General features: G+C 35.4%; 1 protein-coding gene across 2 annotated transcripts; it reads right to left on the bottom strand.

Moving 5' to 3' along the window:
* Window positions 1-304: 304 nt before the first annotated feature.
* Window positions 305-21,034, bottom strand: SULT1E1 (sulfotransferase family 1E member 1). 2 transcript variants are annotated; one of them, XM_082726380.1, is made up of 9 exons: window positions 20,670-21,034; window positions 20,452-20,519; window positions 11,265-11,427; window positions 8,680-8,805; window positions 7,035-7,132; window positions 6,104-6,230; window positions 4,116-4,210; window positions 2,808-2,988; window positions 305-912 (listed from the first exon to the last, which is right to left on the bottom strand). In XM_082726380.1, the coding sequence occupies exons 3-9, from the start codon at window positions 11,422-11,424 to the stop codon at window positions 800-802; spliced, it is 900 nt and encodes a 299-aa protein (XP_082582506.1). In that variant the 5' UTR covers window positions 11,425-11,427; window positions 20,452-20,519; window positions 20,670-21,034; the 3' UTR covers window positions 305-799. The 2 variants fall into 2 exon arrangements, with proteins under 2 accessions (XP_082582506.1, XP_082582505.1); XM_082726379.1 differs by having other exon boundaries at window positions 20,447-20,519; window positions 20,670-20,832.
* Window positions 21,035-21,640: the final 606 nt, after the last annotated feature.

The raw sequence follows: 21,640 nt of genomic DNA, 5'->3' as shown, positions 1-21,640 counted from the left end.
CATAATCCCACCCCCTTCTCCCAACCCCCCTCCCCCCAGCAACCCTCAGTTTGTTTTGTGAGATTAAGAGTCACTTATGGTTTGTGCTTTGTTGTTTTAAATGAGACTCTGACAATTCAAACTGTATGTGTGTTCCTACATCATACACATAGATCATAGATTTATAATAACTTATAGATTATAGATTTGTGTAATATTTGTAAAAAAGAAGAAGAAAGAAAAAAGATTCTAATGGGGAAAAAATCTTTTTATATGAATATCTCAATAATCATGTGAATCTGATCATGATCCATCATATGACTTCTTTTTTTTTTAAGATTTTATTTATTTTATCTGACAGAGATCACAGGAAGCAGAGAGGCAAGCAGAGAGAGAGGAGGAAGCAGACTCCCCACTGAGCAGAGAGCCAGCCTATGTGGGGCTTAATCACAGGACCCTGGGATCATGACCTGAGCCGAAGACAGAGGCTTTAACCCACTGAGCCATCCAGGCGCCCCTTTCATATGACTTCTTTACCAATCTAATTTTTTTTTTTTTTTTTTTTTTTTTAAGAGAGAGCCAGCATGAGTTGGTGAGGTGCAGAGGAAGGAGAGAGACTCTTAAGCAAGTCCCACACTCTTCACAGACCTCGATGGTGGGCTTGATCTGACAACCCTGAGATGACAACTTGAGCCAAAATCAAGAGTCAGACACTTAACCAACTAAGCCATCCAGGCACCCCTCTACCAAGCTAAACTTTGAAAAAAGTGAAGAATGATGAAAAGAAAGCTTTAATCTCAGATATATTAAGAAACCCTCCTTAGATCTCAGTTCTTAACTTCAGTGTAGACCCCTTCATTTGCTGCTCATAATGTATATCAAATTTCTCGTTCAGAGCTACTGTAAAGTGATTCTTCCAGTCTCCTGCAATCCCTATAACAAAAGAGAAAACAGTAAATATTATGTTTTCCAGCCAGAATCATGATGTTTTCTAATATTCATACGTTCATTAACACCTAATCAAATTTTATCCTTATAATCTTCAATTATAAAAATAAAATATATACTATAGTGTGTGAGTATGTGTGTGTATACACAGATATATATATTTGAGCTTGTAAAGAAAGATGTGTCCTGATTATTAACAAATAAACAAAACCCGGCAAATTTCTTTTTCTGACCCTTTCCTCTTTTGCTACTTTATTTAATTTTTCTTCCCCAATTCCCCTTGAAATGTTGGAGTTCTTAAGATGAGATCTATGTTTTGCCACACTTCCAAGATATTAAATATCATCTTTATACTTACACTCAAATCCAGGCTTATGTATCCATAGCCTGTGGCTTCCTGGATTCCATAAGAGTATCTCAGATTCAACTAGTTCAAAATTAAATCCATTTTTTTCTCCACCAATTGTGGGTTTTTCGTGTGTACTTTCCCATAACCTGATTAATGGCAGCACCAGGTATCCATAGCATAAATTTGGAAGTTGTCCCTCAACCACAATATTTGATTTTATACTCATATTCAGACTCTCTTCATATCCATTTCTTCCATTCCATTTTTGCTGCCACTGACAGGTAAGCTTCTCAGCATCTCCTACATTGTGTTATTGTAGGACTGGCAGGTCCTTTTCTTTCGAATTCCAACACATCCAACCTTCCCCCAGCAGAAGGAGTATCTTGAGTTAGTAGTTTTCTTACCCCCTTAGTTAAAGGAGCTCTAAACTTTCCCAGTGAAATAACCCCAAAAGAGAGAAAATATGTGTCTTCAGAATTAGGTAGGGTCTAAGGGTATAGCACTAAGCAGCCCTTTACAAGCATGACAACTATTTTAAGTCCATTCATCTTAAAAATACATGTGAATCTTATGAAAAAGAAGACTGAGATCATCTGAGAACTAGACAATTAAAATATAATCCATACGTTAACTCGCTTTTTGGGGTTTTCTGGGGATGGCAGTAGCAGGTTTGTTATTCTTATTATCTTAAAAATTCCTGGCCCTGTCACTGAAAGTTCAGTTAAAAGGGCAAGATTTTTTCTATTTTGTTTCTGCTTCACATATTAATAGACTGATGTCTCAATAGTCTACATATTCTACATGCCTTTGGATTTATTAACTGATCACCACTCCTCAGATCATTCCTCCTCCCAACAAAATGTCACCTCATTGTATTTTGATATTTTGCCAAACAAGGCTATATTTGGCAGTAAGTGCTTTGAAACTTAATCTTTTCAAACAGCTTTAACGAGGTTAACTGATCTACAAAGAACTGTACATATTTGTATAGCTTGATGAGTTTGGGTATTTGATACTTAGTTTTGAAAAATGTTTGCCGCTCGGTCAAGGAAAAGATAATTGTTCTAGGCTTTTTTCCTCAACTCAAGGTGAGATAATTATAGATGTTTTCTTTTGAGTTTCTTACTTGAGTTTGAAGAGAAAAATAATTTTAAAGTTATATACATTTATATAACATCCATGGTGTAACATTAAGGCACACAGGCTTAAAAATGACAGTAGTGTGTGGTATTAGTGCTGATAGTGAGGCTTGGGTGGCTGTTGACAATTCTTAGTATGCTCCATAGAGTAAATAATCAGCAAATAGTAGCAATTTAGCAGCAGCAGCAGCAATAGTAGTAGTAGTAACACTACCATTTTAATCTCACTACAGAACTGGTAACTCGGGAAAAATATTGCTCAAATGTGAAACAGCTTTGAAGAAAACTAGCTGGGTCCACAGGCAAGAATAGACTTCAATAGGTGTTTGCCTAGAACTAGTTCAACTTGTGACTTTGTAGAGCCATCGAGGCAAATTACATGACTCTCTTACCCTTTCTCATGAAGGGAGAAATTTTTTGGTTCATGACTTCATCTGGTAGTGTTGTATAATTGGTAGACGGATTGTTCTTCATCTCCTGGAATGAAGTGTGTTGTACAATCTTGTCCACAAGCTCCTCTGATGTCTGTCTTCCCAGAAATTGTATCACTTTTATCACCTCCTTTCGGATATCCTAGGAAGAGAAAATATTTTGAGGACTAAATTACTAAAGTTAAATTCATTACTATTTAGATTGAGAGAGAGAGAGATTCTTTCCCTTTTGTCCCCACTGGTATTGGAATTAGACTTTTAATGAAGAAAAACACTTCCTGGAGAAGTATTTTTTCAACTTCTCTAAGCATAATTTCCCTTATCCATCAAAGGGACATAAAAGTTGTTTCAAAGATTGTTGTAATACTAAATGAGATGGTGTTTATAAAATATTTATTGTAGACTTTGATGCTTAGTACATACTCAATAACTATTATCTACGAGTATGAATATATACTCTTAAAGACTAGAGTCCCCTGTGAAAGATTAAGTTTGGGGTTGAAAATATGTACATAGTTTTACTTTTTTCTTCTAATTTATTAGTGTACATACCAAGAAACAAACTAACCAAAAAGATTAAGAAAAGGTATAAAAACTCAAATATCCAACATGGAACATCAGCTGTATATGAACCATAGCTCAAGCATCCTCAGCCCTACACGTCATATCTATAGTGTAGCCTATTATCCAGATAAACCACTCATACAAATATTCACAATACCAGTTATAATGCTTATGTTGTCATATAGTTCTCTTTACAAAGAATGTTATCAAATTCTCGGTCCTGCAAATTACAACTTGCCTATCACACTTTAAGTATCACCTTCTTTGGCATGATTTCTTTGACTACTTCATTTTGAGTGAGATGACCCTATTTTCTCTCCTGTAAATTCCCAGATAGGTCTTTATTCTCATAATTTTATTTATTTGTCTGTTTGTTGTTTTTCTTTATTTTATGAACTCAAGTTCTTTCAAATTTTTTCTTTGGTAATTTTTTGAGATTTGGGTTTCAACATATTCATTCACAGAAGAGTTCTATTTATTAGCTTCAAATCTGTGCTAAAGTATCTGGATTATTATGATTTGGGGAGGTAGCTGCATCATCTATTTAAAGACAGATTTTTGTGACTACATTGTTGTCAAATGCTAATATTTTAGAAATTACTAAGTTGCCCATATGTTTTCTTTTTCTAAAGTATTTATTTTAATAACATAAAGTGTTATATTAGTCTCAGGTGTAAAATATCCCATATGTTTTCAATTTCTCACCTCCTTCATGTCTTCATAGAAAAGAAATAGCACTTGTGGATTATTTCTCTTTTCCCACCAAGAATTTGCATGTTTATACCAGGAGCCATATGGCACTAAAGTTAGAGATAAAAACAATGTAAGAGCATAGTATCATCTTTATACAGCTTGAAAATGGGTATTCAAACAACAGTCGCAACAAATAAATATAAGTGAATTATCGTGGAATGAAAACAAGAGATCAGTCACACATCTTTTTTTTTTTTTTTAAGATTTTATTTATTTATTTGAGAGAGAGAGGGAGAGTGAGCACTATAGAGAGAGAAAGAGAGAGTGTCAGCGGGAGGAGAGCCTGATGGAGAGGGAGAAGCCGACTCCCCACTAATCAGGGAGGTGATGCAGGACCTGGTCTTAGGACCCTGAGATCATGACCTGAGCTGAAGGCAGATGCTTAACCAACTGAGCCACTCAGGTGCCCCGTTGTCACACATCTTAAGCAAATTTCTCTACAGCAAGAGAGGCAAAGTATGTTGAGTAATTTGTGTAAAAAAAACATATTCTAAACTTTCATCATTTTGACAATGACACAGAAAAAGTAAAGGAAATTCCCCTCCCACTAACTTGATTCAGAGCTTATAAGAGGATTTTTGAAGTGTGTGTGTGTGTGTGTGTGTGTGTGTGTGTGTAAAATCAAGCTGTCAGTGAGGAGAGTGGAGTGGGAACTATTAATGATCTTATAATCTGAATTCAGTCTAGGTCTCAAATTTACCATTTACAAACTGTCTTTGGCAACTAAAGCCAGTAATTATATAATTTCTTATTACACTACTTGCAGTTTATATAGCAGGGGTGTTTTGTTAGGAAGCCTTAGTGATATTCTCATTTCAAAAAAGTTAGAAGATTTTCAAGATGATATGATACAACATGAAATGCTGTCTGTCTAACTCCCTCTTCCCTTATCTTGTCTCATGCATATCTCAATGTTTTACCCAATAAAAAGCTGACAGAATAATATAATGTTGTCTGAGTCAAAGTATTCTGCTTTGCGTTGTCATTGCCTACCATTTCTGTTCTTTGACTTTATTCACAATTGCTCCTAAAAGAAAAAGTCACACAATGATATTTATAGTGCCTCAGTCATCCATTTTGCGGAAAAGTAATACTGCCTTTCTCCGCCTTACAATGGGGATTTTGATGATCTTGTGGCATTTGTTTAATTCATGATGCTTTAGCATAATTTTTTCCCAAAATGTAAAAAACATAAAGGATATGTGTTCTAGTTTTATTAAGCCATTATTATCATCTATGAATATAAAGATGATATTATTATTGTTATTCTTGCAATTATTATTACAGGATCAGAATAGACTTCTTTAGATAATACTAGACTCTGCTGAACTCTTTCTTCCACAACTTTAGGTAGTTGCTGTAGTCTGAAGTTAAATAAAAAGGTAAAATTTCCCAGAATTTCAGCTCAAGTAACCCTTGTATGGTCCGGAGAAATCTAGCTGAATCATTCAGACTGTACCCTGGTGGAAAGAATAAGAACTTTGTAGATATTCAAACTCCTTTATGAATTCTGACCCCACAAAACACTTGAAATTTTCCTTGGAAACAAATGGGCATTCTCTTTTTTCTATTTCCTTGCCCTTTATTCAGTAGAATTGTAACACTGTGAAATACTTTTCTAATAAAAAGAAATGAGAGAAAATTGGACACTGAATCTCAGTCGTAGAGCAGAAAATCTGTTACATCCAACCTCCAAACACACTTTTATATATTTATTTTTAGGCACTGAACTGGAATGTCCAAATTCTTCAATTTGCCACACACATCTGGAAACCCTATGCTTGCTTCAGAGTTCAGAGTCTTCTGGTATTTCTGTGTTTTATTTAAGGATTAGAGAAGATAACAGACCATAACAAGACAACAAAAATTTTTGCTCAGAGATGACATTTGTCTTGTATTATTTACCTTGAAGAAGTTGAGAGTAAAGAAGCTCCTCTTACCTTGTCCTTCCATGAATTTTTCCACAAACTCTTGGAAAGATCCAGGATCTGGATGAGCAGATACCATTCGAAAGAAATAATAATAAGAAACAGCCACATCTTTGGCATTCCGGCAAAGATAGATCATCTAAAAAAGGTGAAATAATGGGATGCCTGGGTGGCTCAGTTGGTTAAGCAGCTGCCTTCGGCTCAGGTCATGATCCCAGCGTCCTGGGATGGAGTCCCACAACGGGCTCCTTGTTCAGCGGGGAGCCTGCTTCTTCTCCCTCTGCCTCTGCCTGCCATTCTGTCTGCCTGTGCTCACTCTCTCCCCCTCTCTCTCTCTGATAAACAAATAAAAAAAAAGATTAAAAAAAATTTTTTTTAAATTTTAAAAAAAAAAGGTGAAATAATATATGAAATCATTTTTTTTCAAACATAGTCTCATCAAGATGTAAAAAGAAAACATTTATGTTTTCAACTACAAATATAATACACAGTCATTGTAGAAAGTGGATAAGATATATGAAATTATATAGAAGAAAAATTCTTCAGTAACCTGAAATGATAGCATCTTTTTGTACAGTTGTTCAGGGCTAGTTCTCCCTTTACATTTTTCATGCCATTTTCACATATAATAACTTATTTTAATGTCATAAATTTCATCCAATCTTAGAGAGAAAACATGTTTACCAAGGGGTTACTTAAATGCACACTTATCTCAGTAAAAATATAATCTTCACCAATATTTTTGAGTTTCCATATTACATACAGAAGAAGCACCGACCAGGCATAGCAATCGGGAAGCCTTCTTCTGTCCCCATCTGGGGAAATAAAAAGTTTCTCTGACTATATTGACCTTAATAGACATTTAATTTATTAAATGTCCATAGATTCCAAAAAAGAACAAATAAACAAATGTGAAGTTTTAAGAAGATTTGATTCTGCTTACCTTACAGTTCTTTTCCCAAAATGAGGCTGGAAGAAGGTCAGCTGGCAGATGAGTCTTCACTATTCTAGGAGATGCCATCTGTTTTAATTGTTTTACTCCTGATTTTTAAAAAGTTAAAGGTTATATAACTTTAAAAAATTGCAAATATTTATATGAATTTTATAGACATTTAAAAAATAAAGGTAACTTTAAGTTTCTAAGTATATTCACAATAATAATAGTACATACCATGACAGAAGTGTAGGTAGAGGAAATTATAAAGAAAAAATAAGATAAAGTAAAATTTCACCATTTGGGAAAAATCTTTAACATTTTGGTAAGATACTAACACAATCATTATTAAGATTCCACATTGAACATGTGCTTGAACTACACAGGTCCACTTATATGTGGATTTTTTGCAGTACTATAAATATAAAATTTGTGTTTATACACTTTATATAAATTTATATTTATTTACATAAATATATATTTATATGTATAAATTTATAATATAATATAAATATAAATATATAAATACACTTTGTACAAATATATGTATAAATATATTTTGTACAAATTTTTGGTACAGATATATGTATAAATTTATAATATAATATAAATACACTTTGCATTATATATCTTATATATTATATATTATATATATAGTACAATATATAATTTCTCTTTTTTTTAAAGATTTTACTTTTTTTATGTGAGAGAAATAGCACAAACAGGGGGAGCAGCAGAGAGAGGAAGAGGTAGAAGCAGACTCCCCACTGAGCAGCGAGACTGACCTGGGGCTCAATCCCAGGACTCTGAGCTGAAGCAGACATTTAACCAACTGAGCCACCCAGGCACCTCTTATAATTTTCTTAATAACATTGGCTTTCCTCCAGCTTACTTTATTGTAAGAGTACAGTATGTAATACATATATAACATACAAAATATGTGTTAACAACTGCTTATGCTATTGCTAATGCTTCCAGTGTAATAGTATACTATTAGTAGTTAAATTTGGATGGGGTCAGAAGTTATATGCAGATTTTTTATTGTGTGAGGGGTGATCATCCTCACCCCTTGTTCAGGGGTCAACTGTGAATCCATACGACTAGACTCAGAGCCATCTAAATACAACACATGTAGACAGAATTTTTAATACCTCCTAATTGATTTTTTCCTCAATATAGTATACTGAAACTGCAATGTGAAGAAACATGACATCCTAAAATTTTAATGATATCATAGAGTTATTATGTCACTTTATTCTTTTATTGACCAACACATTGTTTCTAATTTTTCACAATATTAAAAGAATCTGTGATGAATATCCTTTTAGATATATCCTCGAAAATTTATGGATATTTTTCTAGTTTTTAATGTATTATCACATTCATCCCATATAGGGACAAATGCTTAAATATTACTAGGCTCTCATATGAAGACATATAAGAGCTATCCTTATTCAATCTATTTCAGCTGAGTGTTATAATGTAAACTCTGTCAAGATTTAAATTTAAATTTACATGATTTTCATGGAGAAGACACAATACTAATTGCCACTTTTGTTTACAGTCTCTTTCCTTGCACTGTCTATATCCACACTTTAGAATATATGTACATAGTTTTTAAAATCTAAACTTAAAAAATTTACTTAAACATTACCATTCATTACATCTTCTTTTCTGCATTCCAAATAAGGTATTCGATTAAAAATGGCATCTGCTTTGCATTTTTCCACATCGCCCTCTTTGTAGATCATGTACACAATTTCACTAACCCAGGTTGTACCTGTAAAAATTAGACAAATCTCAGTGTTTCACCAACCATTCAGGTTGCCAATGCAAGTAGTGTATTTATAGCTGGATAAAGCAGAAGTGTCCTAATGCAATATAATTTGAAAGATGTCAGAATAACTTTAGAACTCAACAAACATTTCTTCTCATACTTAATCTTACAAGACCTCAAAATAACCTCAATAGATGAAGATGAATATTGTAGTAAGACACACCTATGGTAGGAGTCCAAATTTGTTCACAGTGAATTGGGACATTGTGCAAGCTGGTAAGAGTTTAGGATTTAAATTTTTACATCTAAAAAGTTAGAAGACTTGAATTATTGAATTCTTACTACATAGAAAGCATTGCATTTAATTAGACATTATCAAGAAAAACAAAGAGGAATAAGATACAGTTCCTGGCATCTAGGACACATTAACAATAAATATATTTAAGCTGACTAAGTCATACAAGTGAAAATAATGCACAATTGAATCCTGAGTTTAATTTAAAGAAAGAAAAGATGAGTATTCAAGTAGGAATGAGGAAAGCTTTCAGGTAAGTTTTGAAGGATGGACTAAACACAGATGGGCAAGAAAGAAGAACTGAACAAGTTGGAGAATCCAGAGAGCAAGCGTGCGCTTGGAGGCTCCCACATCATGTACGTGCTATTCCTGAAGCCTGGAACAATCTTCTAGGAGCTAAATCTCTCACATCTTTGCTTTGTTTACCCTAAGAAGCCTCTGGACTGCCCAAGCAAAGTACTCCTGCTATATGTTCTCACAATACCCTAATGGAGCTCCTTCATCCACGACATTTTCATATTATATCATATCTGCCACTTATTTATTTATATTCCCCTCTGGGTTATTTATTTATATTCCCCTCTGGGTTATACACACTGAGAAGGCAGGGATTTGATGTGTTTTATTCACCATTGTATCTCCAGTGGCTAATCGCACCCTTGACACATAGCAGAAACTCAATAAAAATTTGCTGAATGAACAACTGAAAAAACAGAAATGGGAAAAACATGCAAAGAAATGGTGAAGAGGCAGGTCAATGAGAATAGAGGGTTTGTACTTCGGGAGAGATAATGTTCATAGGAAGGTGTCATTCATCCATTCATTCTTTTCAACACAGGTATATCGAGAATACGCTGGTCATGTTAAATTTTAAGAATACACAGTTAAGTAAGATGTAGTCACTATGCTAGTGTTTCATGTGTTATGGAGACTTATATCTTTTCGGTCTATTAGATATCTACAAATACTACATGAAAATAAAATTGTTAATTTTGAAAAAAAGTAAAGAGACTTGAATAATAGATGATGCACTGGAGCATGCATCAACCACAGACTTTACTGTTAACTTCTGATGTCTCAATCTAAGCCCCAGTACAGAGGAAACAGAAAAAAATAGACTTGATCCTTGCCTTCTAGTGCTCAAAGTCATGTTTAAGAGTTGGAAACAGTACACAATAATTACAAAACTTCTCTTTTTCTTAAGATGCTATAACACAGGTGGGCACAGGAATTTCAAGGGCTACAAAGGAAGAACATTTAACTCCGTGTGCTTCTGCTGCTGTGATGTATTAACAAGAAATGCCTTCAAGACAACATGAGAATTGAACTTAGACTTAACACGTTATTGGCATTAGTTCACCAGTTTTGTGAGAAAAGGATCCTAGCAGGCAGAACCATCTCCCTCCCACCCCCCACCAAGGTCAGATACTTACGAAGAGTATAGTGAGGAAGAAAAGAATTGGAAATACATTATAAAGCCTAAAGGGAAGAAGAAATGGGTGGGAAGGAGCCTGCAGAAGCAAGCAGATGGCAAGCGTAAAATGCCTTGGAGTTCATATTAGAGTTCGAGTTTTTTAGAAGTTCTGGAATTAATCAAGCAAGAGAGCAAGATTATGAGAACTCTGTTTTGGGAGAATTCCTTCAGTAAGATAACAATATATTTAACACATATAAAAGTGTTAAATGTATCAACCAAATAGTGAAGTCTCGATCAGATCTTTCTAATTTCTAAAGATCTATGGTTGTGAGATCCCCGAACTATGATTAAGTTGAGCTAATCTCGGGAAAAAATATGTTACTTAAAAAAGGAGTCTGGGGGCAAACTTAAGGAGAGCTAGTCAGCTGAAAAAATAATTTTTTAAGTCTGAAAAATTTGTTTGTACTTTGTTTATACAAAATGACAATATGGTTCTATATTCATGCATTTATATTAATAATTTTCTAAAGGTACATGGAATCTGTGCTGCTCAAGTCACACGTACAGAATGTGCTCTTAGAACAGAGCTATAATATCCACTTTTTCTGTGTCTATACCAAAACTACTATGTCTGTCTTTAATATGAAGAATCAGTGTGGAAGAAGCAAACAGCTTAATATTCACCATTCAAGGTGGGTTTGTCATTTCTAGATGAAGAGAGAACAGCACTGAGATAATAAGGAAACTTACCAGATTTGGGATATGTGGCAATGACAATGTCATCTGGTCTTGCCTGGAATGTATCCACATCATCCCAATATTCTACAAAGTCTTTATACATTAGAATTCCGTGGACTTTGCCAAAGTATTCATCATAGTCAGATTTGGAAGAATCCATCCTAAGGGTCATGCACTGAAAGAAAAATGTATATTTTCCACTTATATGTACTTAAAATGTTTTCAAATTAATAATAGCTCTGTATCTTGAGGTTCTCTTGAGTTTCTAGCATTTCTTAGCTATTGAGTATATGGAGTAAAGGCATGTTTAAGAAGTATACAGCATAGTCTTGGTGTTTTAAGAATCTCTAATCCCATTCAGAAGGTAAGTCTAACAATATAAAAGAGTAAGAAAATACAAGGCACTATAAAGTGTTTAAAACTACATAAAAAATGGGAGCACCTGGGTGGCTCAGTCTGTTAAGTGTCTGACTCTTGGTTTCAGTTCAGGTTATGATATTGGGATCATTGGAACAAGCCCCATATTGTGCTCTGCATGAAGTACAGAGTCTGCTTGGGATTCTTTTTCCCTCTACCCCTCTCCTTCCCGCCCTCTCTCTTTTCTCTCTCTAAAATAAATAAATAAATCCACCCACCACCACCCCCAAAATAAACCTATGTAAAAAATAATGTGAAGTGCTTGTATTATGTTAATTTTTTAAAGGATTTTAAAATCTGAGCCACCCAGGCACCCTTGGATAATCTCTAAGATTTTTAACAATTGTATTGTATTTTCTTCCATGAACCCAAAAAAACACCACTAGGGGCACCTGGGTAGTTCATTCTGTTAAGTGTCTTCCTTCCACTCAGGTCATGATCCTAGGGTCCTGGGATCCAGTCTGTATGAGGCTGCCTGCTCAGCAGAGAGCCTGCTTCTCGCTCTTCCTCTCCCCTCCCCCTACTCATGCTCGCTCTCTCTCTCTCTCTCTAATAAATAAATAAAATCTTTTTAAAAATTTATATTATAATTATGCATAGCAAACTCCATGATGAATAAAAACAGAGCCTTCCATTTCTTTATCAAAATTGATGGAGTATATGAAAAGACTAAGAGATTTAAAAAATACAACAGTATTTTGGCAAATAATCAAGGTGATTAATCATGTAAACATCAAATAACATGAAAAGATGGATGGTCACATTTGATAGCCACTGCACGATCTCAAAGTCATAGCTTCCTTAGTTCTTGAATGTTTCATTTAATGAAAAAATTCAAATGCTTGATAAGTGTATTTAAAAGATGAAACTAATGACACTCTAATGGATATATCTAAAACACGGGTTCTTGAGGATATAATAGATTCCTCTGGGACCTCTCACATTACCTTCACCTTTCTCTCATTTGATCAGTAAAGTAGTACATATTCCCATTGAATGACTTGTCTGAAACATACAAGGTTTAACAAGATGGTTATCACTGATAATTCATTTCCTGATCCCATGACAACTCATTTCATGTTCAGCATTGTTCATAGGATTTTTACTTAAGCAAACTTGCTTTCATTGACTTTCAACTTCTTCCACTATCTTTCCTTTTCCATTCTGAGTTTGTGATATAGCATCTCAACAAATTTAGTCCTTTGATATTAGCCTCTTTAGATCTCCTTTTTATTCATCTGTGTGAACCAGATTAGTGCACATGTACCATGATGACTACTCTGTGATCTGCCTTCTTGAGCTATCACCTCCCTACATTCTTTCCCTTTGTTTAACCACACCCTTAAGTACACCCTCCAGGCAAAATGTCTTTGGTCTGCTCTAGTGATAAGACTATGACACACACTTATTCTTTCATAAATTTTTTTTTCTTAGTTTAAATTTTAGGTTGTTAACATATAGTGCAATATTTGTTTCGGGAGTAGAACTCAGTGATTCATTTACTTATGCACAACACCCAGGGCTGTTCAGAACAGGTGCCCTCCTAATACCTATCACCCCTCTAGCCCATCCTCAACCCTCAGTTTGCTCTCTATTGTTAAAAGTCTCTTCTGACTTATTTCTTTCTCCCCTTTTTTTCTTTCCCCCGTCCCATATGTTCATCAGTTTTCTTTCTTAAATTCCACATGTGAGTGAGATCATGTGGTATTTATCTTTCTCTGACTTATTTCACTTAATATTAAACTCTTTAGCTCCATCCATATTGTTGCAAATGGCAAGATTTCATTATTTTTGATACTGAGATATATAGATAGATAGATAGATAGATAGATAGATCTATATATATATATATATATCACATCTTCTTTATCCATCCACCTTTCCATGGACATTGGACATTTGGGCTCTCTCCATAGTTTGACTATTGTTGATAATGCTGGTATAAACAACGGGAGCGTGTATTCCTTCCAATCTGTATTTTTGTATCCTTTGGATAAGCACCTAGTAGTGCAATTACTGGATCATAGTGTAGTTCTATTTTTACCATTTTGAGGAACCACCATACTATTCTCCAGAGTGGCTGCACAAGTTTACATTCCCACCAATGATGTAAGATGATTAACCTTTCTCTGAATCCTTGCCAACAACTGTTGTTTCTTATGCTGTTAATTTTAGCCATCTGACAGGTGTAAATGGTATCTCACCATGTCTATTTTTTTTAAGATTTTATTAATTTGTCAGAGATAGAGAAAGAGGGGAAATACCGAGCACAAGCAGGGGGAGTGGCAGGCAGAGGGAGAAGCAGACTCCCGCTGAGCAGAGATTTCCCCCCCCCACCCCCGCCCCTAATGCAGGACTCCATCCCAGGACCCTGGGATCATTACCTCAACCAAAACAGACACTTAACCAACTGAGCCACCCAAGCATCCTTCATCATGGTTTTGATTTGTATTTCCCTGAGAGATCTTGAATATTTGTTCATGTGTCTATTAGCCATGAAGATGTCTTTTTTTAAAAAGTGTCTTCTGCCACTTTCTTAACTGGGTTACCTGTTTTGGGGGGTGTTAAGTTTGATAAGTTCTTTGTGAATTTTGGATACTAACCCTTATCAGATATGTCATTTATCAGCCCATTCTGTAGGCTGCCGTTTACTTTAGTTGATTATTTTCCTTGCTGTGCAGAAGATTTTATCCTGATGAAGTCCCAAGGGCTCATTTTTGCTTTGTTTCCCTTGCCTATGATGATGTGTCTAGTAAGAAGTTACTATGGTTGAAGACAAAGAGGTTTCTTCTTGGACACACACATTCTTAAACATTCTCCTCTTGGGTGGTTCCCTAGCAGTACTCCCAGCCTCTAGGTCTACAAAAGCAAGTCTTAAGGGAGGTGGGTTGCAGAGATCTACTCATCTTTCATGACCCAAGACACACTTCAGTCCATAAGCCCCCTTAATAAAACCATTTCTTGTTAAGCTGGAGTTGGTCTTTTTCTTTGGTTTTATGGTTCCTTTGGACTTTAGAGGTTGTTTTCATGTACCTCCCTTTCACAAATATCACCCTTGCCCAAAAGCCACCTGGTAAGGTATATGCTTATTTGTAACAACTATGACTTTTATTGTCTTTTTCAGAGAGCCTGTAGTATAATAAGTGCCTTCTGGAGGTAGTAGTTCTTTTAGTCACTTAATATGCTTCCTTTAATAAAGAGAATCCCAGTTCATGAGAGATGTATTATAAAAAGAAAATGAAATTTCAATTACTGTGACAGATCGACTATCCCAACACAAGAAATAACTAGTGTCAAATTTTAGGACGATAAATCCTACAAATTAAACCAAATGGTTAGACCATTAACTTATTCTGAAGGTTTTTTCCCATCATGTTTTCCCCACTATATTTCGAGGCTGCACATTATAGCTAGAGACTTTCAGATGTTGCCTCCTAACTCCCCATCACCAGCACCTGGCACTAAGTCCCACAGACTCAATCCCTCTCATATCAATCATATTCCTATCTTCATGATCCTTGTTCAGAGCCTCTCCCAACTGTTGACTGAATATGAGAGTAGCCTTTCATCTGGCTGTTCTGTGAAAAGTACAAATCTCTTCTTTCTACAATCACCAGAAGAAAAGGAATGAATATTCTTTACTAGGCACTTACTTCGTGCCAGATTTGAAAAGTCTTATTTTAAAATCTTATTTATATGTCATAAAATTACATGAAAAAGCAGACATCATTATCTATTAAGTTTGTCCTGTAACAGACCTTGAAGACAGAAACTGTTTTTGTCTTTCTGAAGGGAGGGCAAATATGCACACAGTTATGCATACATGTAAATGTGCATATATAAATATTCTTATTTTTGACACATGATTGGTGAAAACAAATTAAACAACATAGATACAATGAAAATGCCCTCTTTATTCTACTCTGAAGATATAATCACTCCTAATAGCACTATATTTATGCTTCCAAATATTCAAATGTATATAAAGCCTATATACTTATATATCTAATTTAATTTGTATTATAGTTTACATTCTTTTTGCACCCTATTTTTTCAAGTGTGAACAAAATTTTCTATTAATACATAAATTCTGTTTTCATTCTTATAAATGACACATGGCAGTCCATAGTATGGGTGTAACATAGATAACACAATTCTTTACTGAGGGAAATTTCTGTTGTTCCCCATTATTTAGATATAAGTAGCACCATAATGAATGTCTTTAAGCATATATATTTTCACACTTACCTCTGCAGTGATAATGAAATTGCAAAAATAAAAGATATGCACATATAAAATATCATTAAATATTTTAATTGCTAAAATTATACCAATTTGCATACTCTGTGCAATTGCCTGTATTCTCATATCCTCACCAGTATTAGAAATTATTTGTTGTAATCTTTTATAATTGAAAATATGTTTTTAAAATTGTGTTTCAGGGATATTTTATAATTTTTCATGTTTCATCTTGTATAAGTTAATTGTTTATTTTAACTATTTTAATTTTATTAAATTGATAACTTTATTATTATTTTATTTTATTTATTTTAATTTATTTAATTTAAATGTATTTAATTTTTTATTTAAATAAAATATATTGAATTGTTTAATTTAATTAATTTAATTTAATTAATTATTAAATTTGTTATTATTATTATTTTATCCATCGAGAGTGTTGCTTTTGGGGCACCTGGGTGACTCAGTGGGTTAAAGCCTCTGCCTTTGGCTCAGGTCATGATCCCAGGTTCCTGGGATGGAGCCCCACATCTGGCTCTCTGCTCAGCCAGGAGCCTGCTTCCTCCTCTCTCTCTCTGCCTGCCTCTCTGCCTACTTGTGATCTCTGTCTGTCAAATAAATAAATAAATAATCTTAAAAAAAAAAAAAAAAGTGTTGCTTTTTCTTAACCGAATTATAGCTAGTAATTTATTGTTGATTTTATATTGAGGATATATGTGCTTTTTCTGTTTTATATGTCAGTAATCTTTAAACTGTCTTTTTTAGTTTAAGACTTTGTTAATGTGTTTGACAGAGAGAGAGTGAGAGTGCTCACAAGTAAGGGAAGTGGGCAAGGGAGAAGAGAGCAGGAAACCTGATACTCAGCTGGACCCCAGGTCCCTGGGATCATGACCTGAGCCAACAGCAGACAATTAACCAACTGAGCCACCCAACCTCCCCTAAACTATCTTAACGAACTCTTTTGATACAGTTGCATAGAAGTTTATTGCTCACATAATCAATGTGTCAAATTTTGGCCTTATGGTTGGTATGGTTCCTTAAATATTTAAATGTGCTCATACAATGAGAAACATATATACATTATAAGTTTATATAATCTTATTAGTTTAGAAGATTGATGTGTACACAACAGAGAATAGAATATATTTATTCAGAGTGTGGGTCCTAACGTATACCACCATGTTTAAATCCTAGTTCTGCTATTTGAAATTGTATATCTTGAAAAATTACTTCAGGTCAACTACGCTCCATTTTCTCATCTACAAATTAAGGATGATAAAAATGATAATACTTATCGGAAACACTGAATGGAAATTATAAATTCCCATTATAAATTCTTAATAACTATGAGCTTATATTGTTACTATACTGAATCCATATGGTAATATGGAGGAGTGTAGAGAGCAAGATGGAGTCTCTCATGTCAAGCAGGGGGCTGTGTCAAGCAATGATGCAAGCAGTTAAGGCACTGCATCTAGGAGATATGCCAGGACCAGAATTGGTTGACATCCCACAAATGATAACAAGCAGAACCAGAAGAGGTCTTCTGGGCCTCCTAACCAGTTAGATCTCTTTAAAAAGGGGAAATTTTTGGCAGCAAACTGTCAGAATCTTCAGAGGTGATCTATGTCTGACCACTTTAAAAAGGCAGCCACCACCCAAAGTTCTGCCCACTTGCTTTCTGAACAGAACCAAGACCCTCCATTGTTTGAATATGATAAGTAGTAAGTGCAGAGAACTGACCCAGACTGGACCAAGGCCTGATCTCAGCTGCGCATCCACAAACTGACTTCAGGTTGGTTCATTAACTTCCTACACCCTTCTGTTGTTGTTGTTTGTTTGTTTGTTTGGGTTTTAGTTTTAGTTTTTGTTTTTTTTAAGAGAGAGAGAGAGAGAAACGAGTTGGGTAGAGGACTACAGAGGGAGAGGGAGAGAGAAAATCCCAAACAGACTCCATGCTCGGCGAGGAGCCCGACACAGAACTCAATCTCACAACCCTGAAATCATGACCTGAGCTGAAATCAAGAGTTGGACACTAAACCAACTGAACCACCCAGGTGTTATCTTGTTTGTTGTGTGGCTTATCTTATGCTCTGCTCTATGTGCTGTGTAAAAAGCCACATTAATCTCATGGTGAAATGTCATTGAGTTTGAAATCTTGAAACTGTTTTATAATCATGACTAACTTTGCTTTCTGACTGAATAAAGCTGACATAATGTGTCACCTTCATAGCATGCTCAGGAAAACGAGCCAGACACTTTGGGCTCTCTCAGTTAGAAATAGTACGCATAACGCGGTAAGATCTCCTCTAAAAGCAGAGGAAATATATGTTGTTACAATTCCCAAGAATAAGGGCGCCTGGGTGGCTCAGTCATTGAGCATCTGCCTTCAGCTCAGGTCATGATCCCAGAGTCCTGGGATTGAGCCCCGCAGCAGGCTCCAGCCCTCCATGGGGCTCCCTGCTGGGCAGGAAGCCTTCCTCTCCCCCCTCCCACCATCCCCTGCTTGTGCTGCCTCTCTCGCTGTGTCTCTCTCTGCCAAATAAATAATTTAAATCTTTTTAAAAATTCCCAAGACTATATTTCATAAATACAAAATTACCTGGAGAAACTGATAATCAATAACCTGTTTTCTCACAGGAGAGGGTAAAAATCTGTTAATATCTAATATGATTTTTACAACACATGACTTCTATTTGTTTGCTTCTCTTAAGTTCTTTGGGACAACCCAATATATTTATTTCATTTGACCTCAGATTTCCCACCAGAAGACAGACCCAATGGAAGAGAGTTTTTCATTTGTTTTTGACTAAAGAATGGCTTAGCATGTGTTTTGGAAACATGGAACAACACTAGTCCTGCATGTTATTACTAAAAGTTAAAAAAATCCCAGTCCCTAATAGCAGACTCAACTCTTTGAAGACCTCCCTCTCAGGTAAGTTAGATGTCATCTCACCAAAATTACGAGATTTTGATGAAAAATTAGCCTTGTTAATAAATCAGCTTGTTGGGAGCCTGGGTGGCTCAGTCGGTTAAGCATCTGCCTTAGGCTTAGGTCATGATCTTAGGGTCCTGGGAAGGAGTCCTGCTTCCAGTTTCCTGCTCAGAGAGGAGTATCCTTGTCCCTCTCCCTCTACCCCTCCCCCCTTCTCATGGTCTCTCTCTCTCTCTTTCTCAAATAAATTTTTAAAAATCTATAAAAATAAATATAATAAAATAATAAAATAAATCATCTTGTTCCCTAAACCTTTCTTGCTCTCAGAAACAGAAATCTTTCACTAGAAGAAATGTGTATAACAGATGTTACTTGCCCAGCCTATTGATTTGTTTATTCATGTGAACAACTTTCTTGGTGTTCTGCCAAGTTTGCAAATATTGGCTTACAGTCAACTGGGAGTAACCGATTTTATCACTCAGCAGTTGGCTGGCTTCTGCTTACCCCTTCATGGTCAATTTTTTTCTCAGAGTTAAGCTGAATGGCATATAATAAAATCTCTTTTCTTATTAACTTCTCTTAGTAAGTTATCTCCTATCACAATGTATGGACTTACTCTCTAGCTACTCTCTTCTTTCTCAAAAGATGTATTTCAGTTGGAAATTGTCAATTTTATTTTCCGAGCGTAAAGGTTACTGTTGTCCAACCAAGAAAAATCATTAGAACTGTGCTTTATAAATTCAATAAAATTCAGAAAGATTTTTTTCTTTTTCCTCTTTATTTCTTTCTCCTTTTCTCTATCTTCCCCTCCTCTAGCCCCTAATCTGCCTCTCATCCAGCAGTTATTAGGTGTGTGGGCAGCTACCTCGTTTCCAGATGTAGTGTTAAGGGTCAGAGACACAGGGTGAGTGCAGATGAATGGAGCTTGTTTAGTCCCCACTGCCTTCTGCTTACTCAGATTTGGGAAAAATTGTTGAAAGCAGTGAACATCCAGGACCCATACTATGTCACAAAGCAGATGTTCAAAAATACTTCTTAAATTTAATTGCCAAATCGAATGTCTCTGCTCTCTCACATTTCTATTAAGGACTCCTAGATAAAATAGCTACTGTTTTGCCAATAATCTACCTATGATGGGCCAAGGACTTGGATTTCTGCTATATTCTCATTTAAAAGTAACAGTAATATACATAAAGGCCCATGGTGGCATTCAACTACTTCTGTCACACTTCACAGAACTGATCACCACACTGGAAGTCAGTCTCCACTTTAACTATTTCTACCCTGCTTGTTCTGTTTCCTCCTTAGTGAAATGGAGGACATGTCCAGCATGCAGAACTTGCAGAGTCACTACGATACCATAGTTTTATGTTAAAATTCTTTAAACACCAAAGCACTATATAATGCAAGATTTATTTTTAGTGACAAGTGATTTAAAAAGACTTCGAAATGTTTTACATTATTAAGTAACTGAAGTATTAATAAAGACTTTATTCTCTCTGTGTTTCTTTTTCTAACAGCTTTGTGATGTATCCTTTGCATCTAAATTTTCTATATCTAAAAATCTAAATATTAACATCAGTAACAATAGTAAAAATACAACCTGACCTGATGATCCTGGGAAAAAAACTGGGTGATCCAATTTAGTTTTCTTCGATCTCCACTCAGGTTTTAGGCTGCCAAAAAAGATGAGAACCACTTAAGCATTTGAAATGTTTCTGGTGAGCTTTTATTCCCAATGCCAGAGAGGGAGGCGGAGATTAATTTGTGGGGCTTGGTTTTCTAGCGTTCGTGATGCAACGAGGATCAGAAATATGTATACGTACCTGCTGATGGATGTAGCCAGAGCCGTGCTCATTCATAGAGGGATGTGAAAAGCCTCTGCTGTTAGTTCTCATTCTTGGCTCATAATCAAATTCCTAAATTTGCCAATAGCAATCAGTGGGTTGGAGAGAGGGAGGGAGGGGAAGTGAACAGGAAATGATGGAGAAGGGGTTTGGAGCAAAATATATGCGAGGAAGGGGAGGCTCTTTATTTATTCACTGATGAATAATAAAATGAGGTTGACCTTCAAAAGAATAAACTTCTTGGGGGAGCGAGAGGAGAGAAGAAAAGGAGGGGAAAACCAGGAGGGCAGTGAGGACCCTGGATCAGTAGACATAGCTCAGTTTCCTGAGGGATGTCAAAGAAGACTTTGTAGTACCTGGTTATGTCCTAACAAGTCAATTGGGAAACACCTCCTACTTTCAACTCTGAAGCGGACTTGAAAATCAAAAACAGATGACAGCTAAAGAAAGAATGTAGATAGACATCACTCATCTTTGAATTATTATTTAAAAATCTCACTATCTCTGCACCCAGTCACATGCATAACAGGATAGTGTGGCATTTACTGTGATGTTAACCCTTGATGCCAATGTAATTTAGATACGAGAATATGAAAAACAAAACCCTAAAGATTTGTAGAGCCCAAGAATCCTTCACTTTTCTACTTTTCAGGTCTGCACCTGCTGAGGAAATTTTCCCTTGCTCCCATCTCTCTACCCTAATCAATACCTCTAACCCAGTTAGTTCCAAACCTCATTGGAACTAACTAATTGGACAGATTAGTTCTCATTTGTCTCTTGATTATAATGAGAAGACACTTCTTTAAAAGGTTTATTATGACTCTTGCAGAGCTGAACAACCCTCTAAGTGACCTTCAAACCCTACACTAATCATAATGCTTAACCCATTATGCTGCAATTAACATTTACTTTGTGCAGCTTTCTGATAGTACAGAACTTAGAGAGAGGGG

This window comes from Mustela nivalis (genome assembly GCF_964662115.1).
Source record: "Mustela nivalis genome assembly, chromosome: 4".
Lineage (NCBI taxonomy): Eukaryota > Metazoa > Chordata > Mammalia > Carnivora > Mustelidae > Mustela > Mustela nivalis.
This window is presented reverse-complemented; position numbering and strand designations above follow the sequence as displayed.